The sequence below is a fragment of the Sceloporus occidentalis genome, unplaced genomic scaffold (genome assembly GCF_023333645.1).
Source record: "Sceloporus occidentalis isolate IW3139 unplaced genomic scaffold, rSceOcc1.0.p SCAF_26, whole genome shotgun sequence".
Lineage (NCBI taxonomy): Eukaryota > Metazoa > Chordata > Lepidosauria > Squamata > Phrynosomatidae > Sceloporus > Sceloporus occidentalis.
This window is the reverse complement of record NW_028317006.1, coordinates 3,602,661-3,622,677: the sequence shown is the minus strand read 5'-3', so window position 1 is coordinate 3,622,677 and position 20,017 is coordinate 3,602,661. Positions and strand designations below refer to the sequence as shown.

General features: G+C 38.0%; 1 protein-coding gene and 1 pseudogene across 2 annotated transcripts in view; one reads left to right on the top strand and one right to left on the bottom strand.

Annotated features, from left to right (window-relative positions):
* The first annotated feature begins 1,161 nt into the window (after window positions 1-1,161).
* LOC149300022 (F-actin-capping protein subunit alpha-2 pseudogene) lies at window positions 1,162-2,034 on the top strand (annotated as a pseudogene).
* Window positions 2,035-11,424: 9,390 nt separating this feature from the next.
* The window catches only part of LOC149300021 (alpha-2,8-sialyltransferase 8B-like), a 59,157-nt gene continuing 50,564 nt past the window's right edge, over window positions 11,425-20,017 (bottom strand). For both annotated transcript variants that reach the window (XM_089485737.1, XM_089485738.1), the window contains 2 exons: window positions 19,687-19,980; window positions 11,425-11,710 (listed from right to left, as the gene is read on the bottom strand). In XM_089485737.1, the coding sequence (XP_089341863.1) occupies window positions 11,425-11,710; window positions 19,687-19,980 (580 nt within the window). The remainder of the gene's footprint in view (window positions 11,711-19,686; window positions 19,981-20,017) is intronic.

Sequence of the window (20,017 nt, the reverse complement as noted above, 5' to 3'; positions counted from 1 at the left end):
ATAGAAATACATTGTTCTTTAAATAAACAAATTAAAAGTGGTTTTGAAATACATTGTTCTTTAAATATACAAATTAAAAGTGGTTTTGTCCCCAAGTCACCTTACAGTTATCAATAACCCATATTCCATATTTTTTTAAATAAATGTTTCTTTTTAAAATAGATTTAAGGATTTTTAGCTAAATTGCCGTAGAGCTGATTATGTCATTTTGGACACTTTGCCCAAGGTCTCCAAAAATGCCCAGATTTTGTTTTCCACACAGGTTTTACAATTTAACCCTAAGTACTAATTATACATTCACATCCAGGCAAAATTTGCAACAACATAGAGATAACCTGATGGCGAGGAATGAAAAGATACCCATCCATTTGGTATAAAAAAGCATGAGGTTTCAGTTCATATGTATTGCTTCCTTACATTTGTAAACCGTTCCATGGAGTGCATAGAATAGTAGAATGTACTATTGGGAGAAGTGACAACAGCTTTACCCTTATGAGACTGGCAAATGGGATGGCAGCATGTTGTTACCATTTTTGTTTCATGGATTCTGTCCAATTTGGACACTGTCCATCAGAAGTTGTTTCAAACCATGCACGCTAAAATACAAGTGATGAAAAACTATTTATTGTCACATTAAAAATACCAACTGGAATGTTAGAGGACTTGGAATGTTCCGTTAAAGGGGAAGGTCCCATGGAAAAACACATTTTTCTTTTAGCATAAAAGAGTCCTGTATATACAGTGTGTTGTTTAGCATTGAAGGAAACCTAGGCAGCTTTTATAGCATTATATGTGGCATTATGCAATAGCCTCTTAGCCAGTGCATTTGCCCATAGCTATCAACAGTCTCAATTCTGCTTTACTGGCACCCGAAGAAGATCACACATCATGTGCCCTAGCATTTCCCAATTATGCAGGTAAATATGCATTTGCACTGTTGTGATCTGTGGCCACAGTATGCTATTTAATGCAATCTAAATGTGAGTCCACAAAACGAATTAGAATTTCTAGTGAAAAAGTAAATTAATTATTATGTTGTGATGAGGATAATTAGGTCTCTTGTTTCATGATTCATTCATTAATATATTTAAAAGAAATTAGCAATTCACCTTTTTTTCATGTTTATCTAGAAAATTGCAAAACACCATATAAGTTGCGACGATGACGAGCACTCAAAGTCTGCCCAGAAATCAAAGAATTCAGGCTGCGCTTAACCTCCTGATGCAGGCTCCTCCTGGAGAGTTCAACAACGTATTTAGTGATATTCGTGTTCTCTTCAATGATGATGTAGCACTATACAAAGAGGTGAAAAGGTTGTGTGATAAATACAATAAAGACAACAGAATACCTATACATCTTAATGGACATCATGTTCTCATTACTCGGCACAACGAGGTGAAGAAAAACAGATTCTTCGATACACACAGCCGATTGATGTTCAAATTCAATCATTTTACTAAAAAAGCTAGTGATTTCAAGCCTGTCCCTGTGGGAAGTAAACAAGAAGCAGAGCATGAACGATGGAGACATGCCTTCCAGGAGTCCTTAGATGACTATGTCAAAAACCATTACCCCAATGGCGTTTGTAATGTATATTGCAATACATTGCTTCGTAAAAGAGGTATTGTTGTATGTATCGAAGCACATGATCATAATACCTCAGCCTTCTGGAATGGACTTTGGACGTCAGAATGGACTTTACCTCTTACTCTACCCACCACCAAAGTTGCAGGATGTATTAAGTTACAGGCCAATTACTACGAGGGTGGCTCAATCCACTTGTCAACCCGTCATACCTTTGAGGAAACTTTGTGTCTTAATGGAATAAAAGAAGGAGCAAATAGATTGGTAGAAATTGTAAAGAAGTCGGACAACACAATTCAAGCTGCTTTAATTGAAGAGTACAATTCTTTCTCTCATACTTCCTTAAAGACAATGAGAAGACAGCTGCCAGTCACTCGGAGCACTCTGGACTGGAACAAAATATTAGCATCCAGAATTTTAGAATCCAAACCAAACTCATGCAACCTTTGAAGAATGAAGCCTATGGTTTGAAACAACAATGGCAAATAAATGATTTGTTTAAACAGAGTAACTGGTGGTGTTCAGTCTTTGCATACATTGGGAGGAAAGGTCAACCTTTTAACACTTTTAGTACAGAATCAACAGGCTTTTTTAATGGGTAGGTATACAAAAGGGAAGGACATGCTATAATATTAAAACCAAATGTAGTTTTTGGACTTGGAGGTATAAAAGTCAGTGATACTGTTTATAGTGTGAGAGTTGAAAATCTTATTATCAAAGTTTGCCCCACTTGATTATCAAAAAGAAAATAATAAAGTCCTCAAAATTAAACAACAGAATTATAAGAAAAGAGAAGATATATCCTATTGCAGTCTCTGTATTTCTGAACACCGCTGAAGAATAAAAATATTCCCCTGGATCCTGTTCCTGACATATATGTTGTAAATGCTGGAATGGGTGGAGTACGGCACAGTAAAAAAAGTGATACAAAAAAAACCATCTACATAATTTCAGTGTAATCAATCTGTACTATCTTAATTGAGGGCCAAGTGTCAAGTTCACTAATGTAACTGGTGAAAGGCACCCCTAGAAATTATCGTATGCATAATACATGGGAGGAACACAGCTATGAAACTAAACAGAGGAGTTGATTTTGAAACAGAGAAGACATTGCAGTGGATTAAGTATGGGTGAGATATGGGGCAACAAAGTCCACATGTTTATAGTTGAGAATAAGCTAAATTCCTTGTATTACCAACCACAATCATGCATTTTTATTTACGTTGTACCCACTATGGATGCCCTGCCCAGGCCACTAGCGAGCATGAGCAGGCTGCTATAAGGCTGCAGTTTTACTCTATGGATCCATATGATCCATCAAGTGTTAATTTGTTCTTGCATGAGATCTGTAACGTCTAGGTCCCGACATGTCATCATGGTCACCATTTCTTCACCCATAAACAAATCTGTAATGAAGGATGGGTTTTCTAGCAGTCCTTACAGCATTTTATGTCTTTCCTGCTGAAGCTGGTAGCTCGGATGCAGAGAAGACGAGTCACCAAATAGCATCTTTTAAAAGTGCCTGGGAAATTATATTTTTAACATAGAAATGAAGCTATGTAAATGCAAAGCTAGAGAAAAAAAATCTTTAAAAATCGTATCCACTTGTAGAGTTTAAATTACATTCGTATGTGAAAAACATATTAAATAGGTAGGTCTTGATATGTTTATTTCACCATGAACATGAATTATTCCCGATTAAACAGTTTGTGTAATTTTACCAGCTTACTTTATACAACCATGCCAAACCTTGTTAAATACAGGTTAAGTGACATGATCCCTGTATAGAAAGCAGAAAGGCAGAGCAGGAAGCCACCTTATCGTGTTATGCTATGTATCTACACCAAACCAGGTATAGTTGCATGTCAGACCCCAAACTCAGACTGGTCATCTAACAAACTGAGCAAATACCTGATGGGCCAGTGCCTGAAGGCATCGCACACTGACCTTTACTACTGCCCCAGCAGCGAGAGCGTAGCAGGGACGTATGTTCCACGTGTAACCAAGGAAGGCCACAATTACATCATCTAGCAGCCACTGGCCTTAAAGTGCCAGGGCAAATTTTCTACACCAGGTCCAGCACTGGCAGGCCTAGAATAATCTCAACTACCCCCTCCATACACACAGGTGATTACTCAACTGAAAAACTGAAAACGGCCTATAATTAAGTTTAAAAAAATACACAGTATTATTGGAATTAAAAAAACAATCTGTATTTAAGTATATACAAAAAAATTTAATTGTTACTGACAGATCAGGAGAGCTCAGCAAATATTATATACAGTATATCCTGTATATCTGTTTCTCTCACCAAAATGTTGGGCAGATCTCACAGGTATTTGTCATCTTTCTCCCATATGTTTATTACCGTATGTTGTGCTGGTATGTATACTTGTGTGCACTGTAAAATATGTATAATATATTGTTGCTTAAATTCCACCTTTTGTTTTGATTACACTTATTGGGTTGATTTGTGGGAGGCCAAACTTGTTGTGGTCTTGGTACGCGGCTTATTGTTCACTCAGTAAATCTTGCTGATGTGTCTAGTTAAAAAAAAGACATCTTCATAAATTTTAAGATTGGAAAGTAGATTTGTTTGCAATTTTTTGATTACCATTGTGTATTGACATGGGCGTAGGAAACCCTAAAAATCTGGGGGGGACAGCATTTTCCCCCATCAGATCCCCACTTTCTCCCCATCTCTCACACTATCTACCCCCTCCTCTCACACTATCTACCCCCTCTCCCCCCCTCTCACACGTTCTTACTATCTACCCCCTCCCTTCCCTCCCTTCTCACACTATCTACCCCCTCCCTACCCTCCCTTCTCACACTATCTAACCCCTCCCTACCCTCCCTTCTCACACTATCTACCCTCTCCCTACCCCCTTCTCACTAGCTACCCTCTCCCTACCCTCCCTTCTCACTAGCTACCCTCTCCCTATCGCACTCATTTTTGACTGTGAGAAAATATGGCCTTTAATAAAATATGCAGATTAAAATAAGGTAAATGACACAAAACCTTTACTTTTCCTCTCACTGATTTCTGGGCCTAGAAAGTTTTGTGACTACAAATTCAGGACTCAGGATAATTAAAAATGAAATAGTTCTATTTATTCTAGGGATGCACCAAAATGAAAACTCTGCACCAAAATGAAAATTCTGGACCAAAACATTCACGGTTCACTTAGCCAAAACCCTACCTTTAAAAATAATAATAAAAACTCCAATTTTTATTAAAAGTAGGTAACACACCACAATTGGACAAAAAAAATTAGCAATATGACTTGACATGATATAAGTGTGATTGCTAACAGCAACCACACTCCTATCATACCCAGGCAGCCAGTACATGCTGGTATAGGGTGGCTGTAAGTGATGTGCAGACCCCATATTGCTGGCAGCATCAATACACAAGGGGGGCAGCTAGCTAGGTTTCCGCATGTACTGGCTGACTTGGCATGATAGGAGTGTGATTGCTAACAGCAATAACAGTCCCATCATGCCTAGGTTTCAGCACTTACACATGCTATCACACACACACTCATTAATTCATATACTCATTCATTCACAGATTCATTCCCTCAATCACGCATACTGATTCAAACACCCTCCCCCACCCCCTTACCTGCACTGCAGCTCCTCGATGTTGCTCACAGACTTCAGCAGGGGGCGCGGCCTCCCTCTGCGTTCTCTGGTACTGCACAGAGGAAGCAGGATGTGATGTGATGTCACGTGAACTCTGCTGGGTTCCGCTTCCTGTGTGCAGTACAGAAGACCCTCCCACAGGTAAGTAGCAGGGGGGGGGATTCCTACGGCCCTGGGAGGGATTTCTTAATTATCGGTCCCCCCCGCATGAGTTACTGGGGGGATCTGTCCCCCCCGTCCCCTACGCCCATGTGTATTGATGTCATACCGGCCAGATCTGTAAGAGGGCATTAGAACTCGGAATATCCGTTTCCATCCAAATTTGTAACTAGCGACATATGAACATTTAACATAGAATTCTAACTCCACAGTATGATTACACTGTAAGAAAATTTGTGTTGTGGCTTGACGGCACATCTCTGCTGGAGCCACTCTATCAATCACGGCGTAAACATTTGACACCATACATTTAATGTTATCCTAGATGTGATTTCCAGCCGTCATTCACTATAGTAATATCTGCCCCACAGCAATACCTGTAGGCTTTTAAATATTGTAATAGATGTGAATTTCGCATCATTCTGGTATTTGCCTACATTTACTCTGAGCCTTGGTATTTAGCGTCTGAGGAATCCCTAGCTGGCAGTCATCACCTCTGCAGATTTGCATTTAAATATAGGCAAGGAGGTTAAGATTACTTTTTTTTGCAACAACATTTTATATTTTCTATTACCATATTTTGACTTTTCTTTTAAAATTACAGTGCTATGGAATGGGTTGGCTATTTATAAATAAATAATACATAAGAAAAGAGATATTCCTTGGTTTGATAAAAGATAAATGGTATTTCGGTAAACTGCAATTTCACAACATGCCCTTAAGTCTGAGCAGTGAATGGGATTCTCGACATGAAGAGAGATAGAGACTTGTTCATAATGCAGACCCATTGTGAGAAGTCTTTTTCCTGCAGTGAGTTTTATTTGGAAAAGGCTGGTGTGTCTACTGCGGGTGAAACGTGTTCTCCATTAAAAGAGTGTTAAGGACACTAATGGCATATGGATCGCCTTTTCCCCTCTGAGTAATATCAATAAATGTTATGTACTGTGTGTTTAGTGATGCTGCTAGGCATGCAATGTTTTTTTATATACAAGACTATTGGGTTTTCTTTGTACATCAACTAGACTTTCAGACTAGCACATTATAGTTGTTTATGCATTCTTGAGTTCTGATGTCTAGAAAGATAAATATATTTACTCATTATGATCACTATAAAATGGGAAACCACATGCACTATATCTGAAGTATTATTTGTCTATTAGTTTCTATTTGTTTTAATTATATTATAGTTCTACTTACATGTCTTTATTTCCCCTGTAGATCATGGTTAGAGAAACTCCTGTTCATTTGCCAAATTTTGTGTCTTGAGCAGCAGGTTGGCCAACATTAATGTAGAAGGTGGAAGAAACCTGTGGTGTCTCTCTGTATTACTCTCTCCCGTAGCAGTGTGTATCCAGTACTGCTGGTCGTTAGTGTTGATAGAGCTGAAAGGCCAGGCAACTGCCCATGGTACTGAAGAGGTACAGGACATCCCCATAATCCAATGCTAATTAAACTTGCTGACACTATTCTAGCTGATCTGGGTCGATTTAGGAGGATACAATGATTTGGTTTGGGTTGTACCTTGCAAATGAGCTTTGGTAACAAATATAGCGTGCCCCTCTCTGAAGCTTTTTCTTTTCCAGATCGCTCTCCACTCTACTCATTCCCATTAATCCTATTAAACTGTTTATGGGGTAGCAATGTCTATAACCAAAAACACAGACTTTCCCTAGAAAAAGGACCCTTTACACATAAACAGTACTTCGGTGGGCTTAGTATACTTAATAGTATATGCACTAAATTTAAATAATTTCTGTTTACCAGATTTATGCATTATGAAGGACTTTTCCTGCTTGAAAGCCAAGGTGGTCTGCATCTCCTCCAACTTAAACTATGCACTATGGAGGGTCTCCTTAACCTTTCATGTAGGAAAAGCTATTTTAAATGACTTTAAATGTTCACCTTACATGCAAACTCATGGGTTAAAGAATAAACTTGCGAATTCTTTAATTGTTCGGGATCATGTTAAGTGCAGTTTCCTTTCTTCTATGACTGAAACATCCAATTTTATATTCACCTGAAGCACAGGCAGCAATCCACTCAAGCAGACAAATGGTAGGCATAGAAGTGTGATGATTAGTAAGCAGGAAACTAAAGCTTCAGTCACTAATTTCAAATAACTGCCAAGTGGCACCACTGAGTTAATGATACTATTGAATTGTAATCATTGTTTTTGTAACCTCAGAATGCTTTGGAGTAGTTAAAGAATAAAGGAGGCAGGTTTATCTGCCTGGTAATGTCTGGTGGTATTAAATGACTGCCTTGTGTGAGGGTCCTTTACAAAGTGGAGGGATTGACAGACTGGGAATTCAGTTCCTTAAAGAAATTAGAGCTCTCTCTTCTTTTTATTTTTTTTACATTTTTGTGTTAATTTCATTTCCAAATTGAGCATTAGCATGGTTATACAGAGGAAATAACACACTAGGTGCCACATGGACCATCAATCCATTGCAAATGTGTTGGTTGCTCCTCCTAATGGGGTTTATTCACTATAGCAGGAGTTACAGGAGGGTTTCAAATTACCATTGAGCTTTTCCTGCCAAATATTCCAGCTGGTCCTATATAATGCATTGTGAATTTGGGGAGATTTTTTTCAAAGTCTCCCACCCTTTCAACAATGCATTACGGAGGTATAGCTAAGCCCTTCTCACGGAAAACCATCAAGGAATGTCATCTACAATTCTTGTGTTATTCCACAGTCACAAATTATTATTTAAAAGAAGGGTGAATATAAAGTCTGTTAAAGATAACCCTTTATTGTTTTATAATTATTTTACTTGCACACTGTTAATCGATAGCTACCCTTTTTTTGGATTCATTACAAGTGACCTGTTAAATTACAAGGCACACATACTGTAGTTTTTTGGATGTTTATACAGTTTTGGAGGTTTATACACTAAAGAGGTATTTGCCAGGAGAGAGTTGTGGCTTTAACCTCCTCACTTCACCAATCATAGCGATGGGCCATCCTTAGTGATCTTCTGCTCCAAGAATAGCTTGGATTGTCCATTATATTCTTGTCCAGCTCAGCCCTTCTTCCAGAGAAATTTGCCAATCCTTTTACAATGGATAGAGTTTTCCAGAAGTTGAAATCACAACTTTGCTGCCAACTCGTGCCTTAGTAATCAAACCCTATTAACAATAGACACGTCATTACTAGAAAGGCACACACTATATATGTTACCAAAGCTCATTGGCCAAGTAATATCCAATCCATACAACAGTATTCATTTAATCTTCCTGATTGATGGATTCAAACTGTTAGAATCAAGTCAGCAATTGTAATTAGCAATGGATTACTGGAATGCCCTGTACCTCTTTAGGGACCTATTATAGTCAGGAAGACTACAACCTTTAGAATTCCATGCAGAACACAGCAGATTTGGTTTGTAGCATGAAATATACAACAGGCCATATTTTATAGAGGGGAAGCCTTTGACCTCATAAGGAGTGATTGCGAGTTTTCATGAAATATGGTTGATGGCTGCAAGCAAAATAGATTTATTTAACGCAAAAGTGTACTTATAAACAACATTTTGACCCTGAAGATCTTTGCTAAGACAACCAATTGAAATGGGTGAATTGTTGGGTTTTATAAGGCAAGGACTATACGGGATGATTGAAACTTGGCTGGGTAACCCTTATTTTGACACTATATTGACCGTTGTAGCTTTTTTTTATGTTTAAAACTCTTATGTTACCTATATTTGCTTTATGACACTACCAAGATTTTACCGAATTATGGAAAAGGATGAAATGTTTGCATCTCTAATACAATGTTAGGACTGTTTTTCCTATAGGCTGAGCTACGCAGCAACATCCAGCCTTGGAAAATCCAGTATAAAACAAAACAAAACACAAATACTGTAAAATCTTGCAAAGGTTGCATACCAAATATACCTATTTTAGGATGTTTATTGATATGGTTAATATTATACATAAAAACATGGTCCCATATTTACCTGCAAATTTAGTTCTAAACTTAGCATATCAATTATGGATAAGTGGGAACCGTGAAAAAAGTTTAGATTCCTCTTTAAGACATAATACACCATTCAAGATCTAGGTTGAATTTAGTTATACTATATTTTAGCTACACTAATAATCCAGTTAAAGTTGCACCTATGTATCCATCCTTACCATCCATCACCTTAGGTGAGCATACCAGGCAATCCAAGGGGCATGGTTTTAACATTCATTAGCTAAAATGGTACAATCTGCTGACAGAAAAGAAATAACAGATCATAACAAGGAAATGTTACTTTAGACAATATGTCATCTCTCTTCTATTTATTTATGTATGAAAAAGTCATTTGGCATAATATGACAATGCAGACCACTGTTAAGTTCATCGCTATTCCATTGTACTCTTTTGCCCTCCTTTAAACAAAAATGTGAGACTTAATCCAATGTTTCTTTCGGCAGGGTGCAAATAAACAGTTTGCTTCCAAGAGATACATTTTTTCTACTGTCTTTTTGCTCTGCTCAACAGGCAGCTTTCTCTTATTGTCCTTTAGCTGTGACTAGCCATGTGCAATCTTGCCACAATATTGATAGCATCCTGAGAGAATATAAACATTGTCATGATTCTACTTCCAAGGTGGCTCTGATGTTCAAGAAACCGCTCAGAAAGTCAATATTTTTTCCAAGTCACTCTGCCAATTATGACACTTTCTTTCGGCCCACAAATGATTTAAGATAATAAAATATGAATGAGTACATCTTAAGTGGCTGTATTTTTTCTCAGTTTTGTTTTCCCAAAATATTAAGATCATCAATCACAAAATAATCTTGAATCACACAGTACATGACTTCTTGCTACCCATCTGCACAAGCAAAAAAAAAACAACAAATCAAGACTCCAAAAAAAAACCTTCAATACTCCGGATTACATTAGTTGGCATCACAATAATCACTTTCATAAATTCAGCAGTTATTAAAAACAGCTTTAACATTTTAAGTTATGATAGCAGTCAAGGTACTTCTAACTATCCTTATTTTGCTACACTTGGCTTCTTAAAGCTTGACCTCACCAAAAGGACACAGAATCTGACACAGGTATCAGTCACACTTATAAAACAGCTCTTTGGAACATCTGCTGAGCTATAAATCTTCAGCAGGGCTCAGAGTTCCATTACAACATGGCCAGAAAATGTTTTTTTTTTCTTAACATTTTTCAGAAACAAGAATAATCCAGATTTAGCCTCTATATCGGTTGGTTATAGTGGAGACAGCGCTTTGTAGTATATGCTTTGTAGTATTTTTGTGTTATACTACCTTTGTTTCAGTTAAATTAATGCAACACACTTTTAATTTAAAAATAGCCTCAATTGCAACAAAATTGGACATGTTTGTTTTTACTTTTGGATATATCTTGGCAAACTTGAAATATTTATATTAAATATAGTGCACAAAATTAAAATGCACAAACACAGGCTGATCCAAAATAATAACATGTTCTTAAATGAAAACCTTTTACTGCACATTCCACTTACATTTTTTTTTTACATCCTTCAAGATGATTGTCTTATGTTCTTTGAATAACATATCCATATAATAATGTAACATTTAGGTTTATCTACCACTAATTCAGCTGATGTATATTAGTATGTCTCCATGGGACAAAAAAAGAAACACAGAACATAGTAGAAACCTTTTACGTCATTACCGAACAGAATTAGCACCAGGATCACCCTTGGACAAGACATACTTTCTATTGTAGTTGTGGCATTGCCAGTACTACAGTTTTAGAGCAATGAAGAAGAGACCTACAGCAGAATACTACTAGATGTTCGAGACCTTCAGTACTATATTGATTCAAATCTATGAAGCACTAGGTATCCTGATCACTCTACTTCACCATCACATCAACCACTATAGCTTCTTGCTACCTGAGCCTCGATGCTCCATTAAAAGCCAACAATATTGTTTTCATCTCATTTACATTTGGACAATTAGAGTGTCACTAGCCAGTTTCTCCTATTTTTGTCTCACCAGTTCTTGGTGTATGAAGGAATTAGGTTAGATATGGTGCTATGTAGCTGCTTCACATTCTCCAACTGTAAGTTTCAATGCTCCTTGTAAGTGTAGATTTTTCAGTGCTTTAAATTCCAAGGGCATGGCATGTGGGCCTGCCTGTGATGTATAACCATATTTTAGGCTGTCATAGTAGTGATATTTTACAGGGTTCTGGTGGAGATCTCGGGGGAATGGCCAAAACCCATACAAGTAAATCCTGTTGCAGAAACGTGTTGCGAGAGTGTACATCAGGAGTCCAGTAGTAGGCCTTTTTATGTGTACCTTATTTGTGAGCCAGTACCTAAAGCGGGGGAGAAAAGAAGATTAGTCCACAGCGCACTATTGAGGCACATTACACATTTATGTAGCAGTTATATACCAGTTCATTCATGCTCAATAAACCATTATTGAAAGGGAGAATTTGAATAGTTGCGGCTATATGTTCTAGGCTAAACCAAAAATGGTTGTGATATTTTTTAGAGGACCAATGTTTTTAGAGTAAGATGCTCATGTATCTATGGATACATGATTAGCATAACCGCCTTTGGGAATTTCCCATGACATATCAAATTAAATAATTAATAGTTCTTGTTTTTGTGATATACAGCTAATTAAGCTTTTATGGGTTCTTTTCTACTGCGGTAAATATCAACATGATCAAAGACAGTGTCGAACATTTTTACATCACATAGCTATAGGCAGGAATAATGATCTAAAATAAAATATGAATAGTAATCAATTGGTATGATTATTAAGCCTTTGATGGACACAGGAAAGTGGCATAAAAAAGTTGTATTGAGGGCTCCCTGTATGTGCGTTTCGGTTTTGGATATAAGTCTTGGAACATATCCATGTAAAAAACAAAACAGTGGACTTTCATTTATAAACAGTGCTTTTTGGATCATCAGTTGCCATTGTCCACTTCCTTGTGAACTGGGCTACCAAAGATGCTGAAGGTATGATCAGAAAGGTCAAGGGGAGAAGAAGTGGTCCACATTGTCAAAAGCAGCAGAAAGGTCTTGCATAGAGTAGTGGCCCTTCGATTTCTGTATTTATTTGTAATTCTGTATATGTTAAAATAGTAGTGCGTAGTGTAGTGATTTGCTCCTATTCTTTGCTCCAGGTTCTTCAAGAGCTTGAGGACAGTATTTTTTTAAATTGTCACAGATTCTTAATAGGATTGAAATCAGAAATTGGCTGGGCTAATCTGTATTTGCACCATCACTGAAACTCACTAATTTCACTAAAAGAATACTCTGTAAATGGCTAATAAAGACTTACTCTGTTTGCAATTTCTCTGTATATCTACTGTGGTCACCATAGAGACACAGAGTGTGACTTTCATCTGTGAAGGAGACCAGTTGGAGGCTAGAACAAAACTAATTAATTTTGCATATTCAAATAAGAATGCCTATATACAAGGGCGTTCTGGTATCTTCATTAGAGCTTAGAGTGCTTATAAAATCTGTACCAATTATTTCATGTGCTGCATTAGTCAAAACAACTGTTAAATAACAAAACTGCTGAGTGACAAAACTATACACAGGAAAATACAATCAGTTAGTGCTGTCATTAGCCACTCCATAAATATGAAAGAGTCACAAAATATCAAAACAGCCAAAAATATAGCTAAGCCTCTATCTCAAGTCCAGTCTGGGATTGTCAGGGCCACTGGTAGATATATATTATACCAGTGGATTTCTAACAGAGGTGAAATATAAAGTTCACAGAGAGGGATAAAGAAAGATGCATGGAGGAAGTTCCAGTATGACACATGAGCCAGCCCTTGATTTACTGTTCAATTTAGGTCGAACAGAAACAACTTCATAGAATATGATTTTATCTTTATTTTCATAACTACATGTGTGCCAGGTGTTTTTAGACATGTTATGATGTATGCAAATGTTATTTTACTACATATAAATTCAGTTACATGCATCCCGAATGCATGAAAAGTTTTCTTTAGGTTGTACACTTTGCAAGAGCAGCACAGAAAGTGATAATCCTGATCCTCGGATACAAGATCCCATCAGAGCAAAGAGAGGTTCATTGCCGGTCCTTGTGCCCTGCAGACACATCTTGGTAACATTTTTCATATTGCTCTATGGAACCGAGACTTAATCACTTGATTAGATGTTAATTTGAGAGATTCAAAAACCCTGGCGATTACATGCCACATTTATAGAGTAAGTAGGTGTGAAATTCTCTTTAGCAAGAGTAAACGTACTTGTATGTTGCCCTGTTTAGAAGTTCTTCAATCAAACAATTGCAAAAAACAATAGAATGTGTTATAATGGATATTGGATGTTTATTTTTTTTTTTATAGTACTTTCAAATTTTAAATATTTTAATAAATATAAATATTTTAATAAATGTAGCCTTAATGCAGTTTAATTAAGCTTTAAGCTTATTAAAGTACCGTTGTATCAGATGCTTGTAACACTTGCCAGAAATGTGCAATCCACCTGGTGGCATACATTTTTTAGCTTACTTAACCTCTTTGTGACCAGTGATGTACCAGATGTCTGGTACAGTGATGTACCAAAAGTCATGAGAACATGTCCCTATAGCACCAGTGATGTATCTAGTATGTCATGGGTAAAAAATGTCCCCACATCGCCACAATGGTGGCAATCATGGGGGTATATCTGTCTTCACAAAAGTCTGGACAGATCAGCAACAGTGAAGCTGAGCCCACTGAGACTTTGATTGCACTTACAGGAGTGATCATGCAGTCGTATCCCTCAGTTTACCAGCAATCCCATCCAAGCTGCCATAAGCAGCTTTAGGAAAAAAGCCCAGACCTTCCTGTGCTGCATGATCATTCTATGATAGCGATTATGCAGTCTTAACCCTTTCAATGCTTGTGTCTTCATTCTTGTGAGGGCCAAATCACAGTCAATGCAGTCCTCCTATCGAGCACCAGTTGCACTGAGATGGAAGTCAAAGGTGCTTTCTGGTCAATTGCACACTACTGCAGAGCCAGTCAGAAGTGGTAATCAGATCACTACTGACCAATATGAGTGATCTGATCATTATCATTATGATGACCCCTCCCTCTCTCATAAGTGACAGCTGTCATAAAAGAGTGGTCATCCAAGGTAAAAAAAAAAACCCCAAAAAACAGACACAAAACACCCCTAAAACTCTGGTTACTAATCCCTTTCACCAATTGTTATTAGTAGAAAAAAAAGTCCAATTCCTATCCCTGTAATTCAATATAACAATAGCAGGGATTGCACTGTGCCCCAAACCCTGCTATTTTCATTAGTAATGCAGGCGGAGTAAGAGTTTGCATCTGGTTTGCTAGTGTAAGGGGTAGGTTTATGCCTACAGATATGCTTTTCAACACACAGATTGAACAGCAAAAACTTCATGAAATGTGATATTATCTTTATTTTCATAGCTACTTATCAAGTTTACTCCAGGTGTTTCTTCACATATTATTTTATGATATATGCAAATGTATTCATTTTACTTTATATAAATTCTGTACTGTGCATCCCAAATGTATGACAAGTTGAATTGCTTTAACATGTACCCTTCAGTTTTGAAGAAGGGAAGAGCAGAACAGAAATTGATAATCCTGACCCTCAACAATCTTCAAGGTTATTCTGCATGGAGAGGCTCTTCTCAAACTAGAGGAGTTGAAATTTTCTACCAGGAGTCTAGAAACAGGCATTTCAGAATGGAGAATAAAGGAGCAGAATTACCTTAAGAGCCAAGCGTGGAATTACTTTGTATACTACCTTATTGATCTTTTATTAGTCATTATATCACTGCTGCGTTACAGTGTAAGGCAGGCTTGATATATTAGTTGACCGGTAGTTACAGATCATGTATCAATTGAACCAAAACATAAATTGTAGCTTTTAAATATGATACATTGAATGAAACACATTATCAAATACTTTACAATTGAGCTATTATTATTATTATCATCATGATCTTTTATTCATGCAGCACAGATAAATATGCCATAATTATAGGTTCCAAAAGTACAAACTGAATGGACAAAAAAAAAGTCCATCAACAGAACTTTTTTGCCTGTACCCTTATTTAACAAAATGCCCTAACAGCCGCCAACTTTTCAAATAAAAAATTAAAATCTGTAATAAATTAAAAAAAAAATGTTTGTTACAGTTAATGGGTACAGTGTTTGTGATATGTATCTTTTTGTGTAATTTACTGTGCCGTCCTCTCCTGCTATACCCAATGTCAAATTATATGACCAAACCTGTTTGAGCTTGTTGGACCTCTCATTCAAAAAACATGGGCATCAATATGGAGTTTACCCCCCTTTTGTGGCTATAACAACCTCCACTCTTTCCATAAGAAGGCTTTCCACAAGATGAAGTGTGTCTATCAGAATTTTTGCCTATTCAGCCAGGCCTTCACTTCCAACATATGAGCCTGACCGCACAAAGAGCATTTTAGAGGACAGTTGTTCATTTACTTTTAGTCTGGGGAATTGTATTGCCCAGTATATTCATACTGTTCTGTAATTTCAGACTAATAACAGGGATGTATTAAAGCATGTTTAATACAAGTTTGATGAATAGATGGAAAAGGGACTTTATACAGCAGGGGTTACCATAAACATTTTGTGTGCACAGTCAGAGCACAGCCAGTACTTTAGTATCTCAGAACCATTAAATTGTTATATATGAAACTTGTGTTTTTTTGCAGTAATGAAATTAGACAAAAGTAAGGGATGGCTCAATGACTGATCTAATTTCATTACAGGTAAAGTCCAAATGCTGGTTGCCTTATAAAGTCTCATGATCAGGTGCACATGTAGATAAGCCAGTCTCTACTGTTAGGAGAAAAATGACTGGCATCTTCTATCACCCAAAAGCCATTGATATGAGCTCTGGAGATGAGTTAAGTAAATAATTGAATGTGGCAGAACAGAGTGAAAATGGGCAGGTAAGCAGCTGCTACAGAATACATTTAATTTAATCACTGCTAGAAAACAATACCGTTTAATAGGCTTACAGGCTGAAAACTACAGATGGACTTGTGTTAGTCCTTCTGGGTTATTTCTATAGATTACTAGTTGCCTGATGGACAAAAATTGATGGCTTTCAGAAGGTTGTATCACACCTGGCGCAACGTAAGGCGCATACTCCGTGAGGTTACATGTTTGAAGACATTCCAAAGGTACTATTTAAAGAGGAAATATCTAACTCCTAGTTTTTAGCATGACTAGGATGCCTTGTTTTTCAACCAGTGTAATATTATTTCTGGAGATACGTAGTTTAAAAGCTCTTATCATAGAAGCTAAGCTTGGAGGCAACCTATGGGATATACATTATCAATTTCCCATTTTATGTAATCTTCCTTCACCTCTAATCCTTAAAACTACTTGAACCAATAACCTAGAATTAGTAGAATAATGGGGCTGAGATTACATTATGCGGAAGAATAATAATGCAGATACTAATAACTGGTGGTTAGGATGGCTGCCCCACATTATTTATGATTTCTAATACCCTTGTGTGAATGGACCAAAAACTATTCAACCCTTTCAGTTCAGCCAAAATTCGGAGTGCTTTTTCCATTCAGAAACAACATTTCTTCATTTACTCCCTCACACACATGTTTTTGTTCCATTTTTGGTTAAACAACAGATTTAATTTCCTGTCCTTTAGGTTCGGACAAAATTCTGAGGGCTTTTCCCATTTGGAAACAAAATTCATCACTCACAGTCACTCACTCTTGTGTACTCTCTCATACTCTCTGCCTCACCACAGTAGAGCCCTGCATGGGACTGCTTTTTTAATCCCGCTCCCGCCCTCCCCCGCTGATTTTTTGTCCAATCCCGCCCGCTCCCGTAATGTGGGTGTTCCACTCCTGCCCGCTCCCACCAAATTTGTGGCCAATCAAGTCCACCTCCTTTGCTGAACTGCAGATTTCCCGTGCAGTCCCGCAAGGCTGCCCTCGAGTTGCTCCCTCACAGCGTCTCTTCTCTTGCTCCGCCCAGGAACAAGGCGGAGTCACGGGAAGTGACGTCACATCACGTGACTCCGTTTTGTTCCTGGGCGAAGCAAGACAGGAGACACTGTAAGGGAGCAGCGAGAAGGCAGCCTTGCGGGACTGCGCGGGATTACCGGGACCCACAGGTACAGTGCCTGACCGCCCGCTCCCGCAACACCAGCAAGACCGCCCACGCCCGCGGGACCCGCTTCCCAATGCCTCTACTCCACAGTATCAGCTCCGTTGAAAGACCTCCAGGAGTGCTTCCACAAAAGGGTGACGCCTCGTGCATACCCTCTACCCCGATTGGAGGAACGGGGGGTGAGGCTCTCCCTCTGTGGTGAACTGTGGCTCTGCCCTTTGGTGGAAGTACTCCAAGAGACCAGAATATTGCAGATGTATTCGCTGACAAAGAGAAGCATTTCTGCATCTCTCTTGCTCTGCAAATCCATCTACATTATTCTGGCTTCCTGGAGTACGTCTTAAAAAGGGGAGGAGTCAAAGGGTACATCAGGAGTCAAAGGGTACATCCGGGGGACAGCCTCTCCCACATTCCTCCAATTAGGGAGAGGGTGTCCAGGAGGATTGGTTAATGAAGTAGATAGCGGGGAGAAGTGGACGATAAAAGAAGAAAGAACAAAGAAAGAAGACAGAAGAGCAAGAAGGGGCAAGACAAGAAGCAGAGCTGTGGAAAGGGAGACAGGGAAACGGAAACGGTTGTTGGAGAAAGTAGAGGGACATTTAGAGAGTGTGAGACAGTGTGTATGATACATATAAAAAGCTTATTTTAAACTAGAGATGACTTGTAAGGAAGAAGTAAGTTTTGATTCCTGATTGTAATAGAAGCTCTAAATCAACACTAAAATTAATGATGATAAGAAGCCTTACACAAATTTATTAAAGTGTTGCGGCTGTCAAGACAAGATACTTATTCCTATGCACAATAATATTTTGCTGAAACTAAAAGTCATATGAACACACTTTTTTTTTTATAACTGAAGAAGGTAGCAAGGAATTGAACACAAGTTAAAGTAATATTTATTCATGTACTGGACTTTTAGTGCTGGAGGCTTTTATATTTTTACCTCACATCAACTCTCTAACAACCCATGATCTAGAGAATAAAAATCCACTCTTATCAGATCTTTCCCTTCAGCTACTTGCAGATTAACTTTAATGCCGATTTTAGAAATCTATGGGCGGTCGTGAGTTTTATGCTTATTTGGCACTTTCTGGTCAGTGACCTTGAAAATTACTTGTCCTCTCGTTAGCTGAAAACAAACACAAAGAAGCCGATCAGAATTCTACTTTCATTTTGTATGTGTCAGTATTGTGTTCTTCAGATTCTCTGCCAAACGCACACTAAGACTAGGCTAGTCTCGTATCCATTTGATTTTCTCACTGTGTGCTATTTAATATTTTTTCATACATTTGTATCAATGTCTTAAAAAATGTTTTACTCAGGTTTAGTGCTACACTAAATTAACTCCAATTGAGCCATTAGTGTGGTGTTAAGTATTTCACGGTAGTTTAAAATATATTCAAAAATTATTTTGCACATGCTTGTGCCCCAATATATATATGATCCAGGCATTCATGCCCCCCCCCTTCATGTTATGTATGGGCAGGTGCATGGTATTTGTATTGTTAGCCCTGCCAATAAGACTAATGTCCATCTATGCAACGGCACATTCAGCTTCTCAGTGATCACTCTGTGTGTCTTAGTGACCCAGTGGTTGAACCAGCAAATTATTAGCAACACGTTCCAGCACAGATGGGACCAAGATGTAGTGAAGGCCATTAACAAAAGCTGGCATTGCTTGTAACCAACCCAATACAGGCATTACACATCTGATTATTTAACACTGCATGTCAGGAGGTTGAGCAATGTCTCTGGCATTCAACATATTTTTTAATGCAGATTTTAGGCTTACACAAAACTAGCAGTATTAAAAGTAAAAGCCAAAATAGACCCTTAAGTCCAGACACTCAATACATTACAGGATTTAAAAGGATCATAGTGGTTGAAGCACCTAGTGAGCAGGGGTGGTTATGTACAAAAAGTCATGAAAAGAAGGCTTATTGTTTTATTAGCCAACAAAATGTTCCAATGGAATTCATTGGTTGCTATAGTTCTGACACCACTTTTATAACCTTTTTCTAACTAATGAATCTGTGGTCTAGCAGGAATTTGAAATCAAACCAATAATTTACGATTAAAAATGGCCATCGCTTTCCACATGACTAGCAAACCACTTTAATTCACCCTCCAATGTGACTATGAAGGAAAAGTCTTACCCTCGGACTGCATGGAGCAGGCGTAAGGAAGGGTAGGCAGTGTGCACATTGATATGATGCTTAATGATGAGGTCATTCACCCACTCCACTCGCTCCTCTCCACCCTTGGCCATAAATGCTGGGATCCACAAGATGCTTTCATTAAGACTTTTCAGACGTTGCAGGAATTTCTCCTTCCATGTATCATCAACCAAGTCCTCAAAGGCACGCTGGACTACTGATGGGTTCATGGTTACTAGATTGGTCTTTCTGCCAACATCTCGAGCATATTCCTCAACAGGTGCCAGATTGCACCTACAAAAAAATGTTGTTTTACATAGAATAAGGTAAC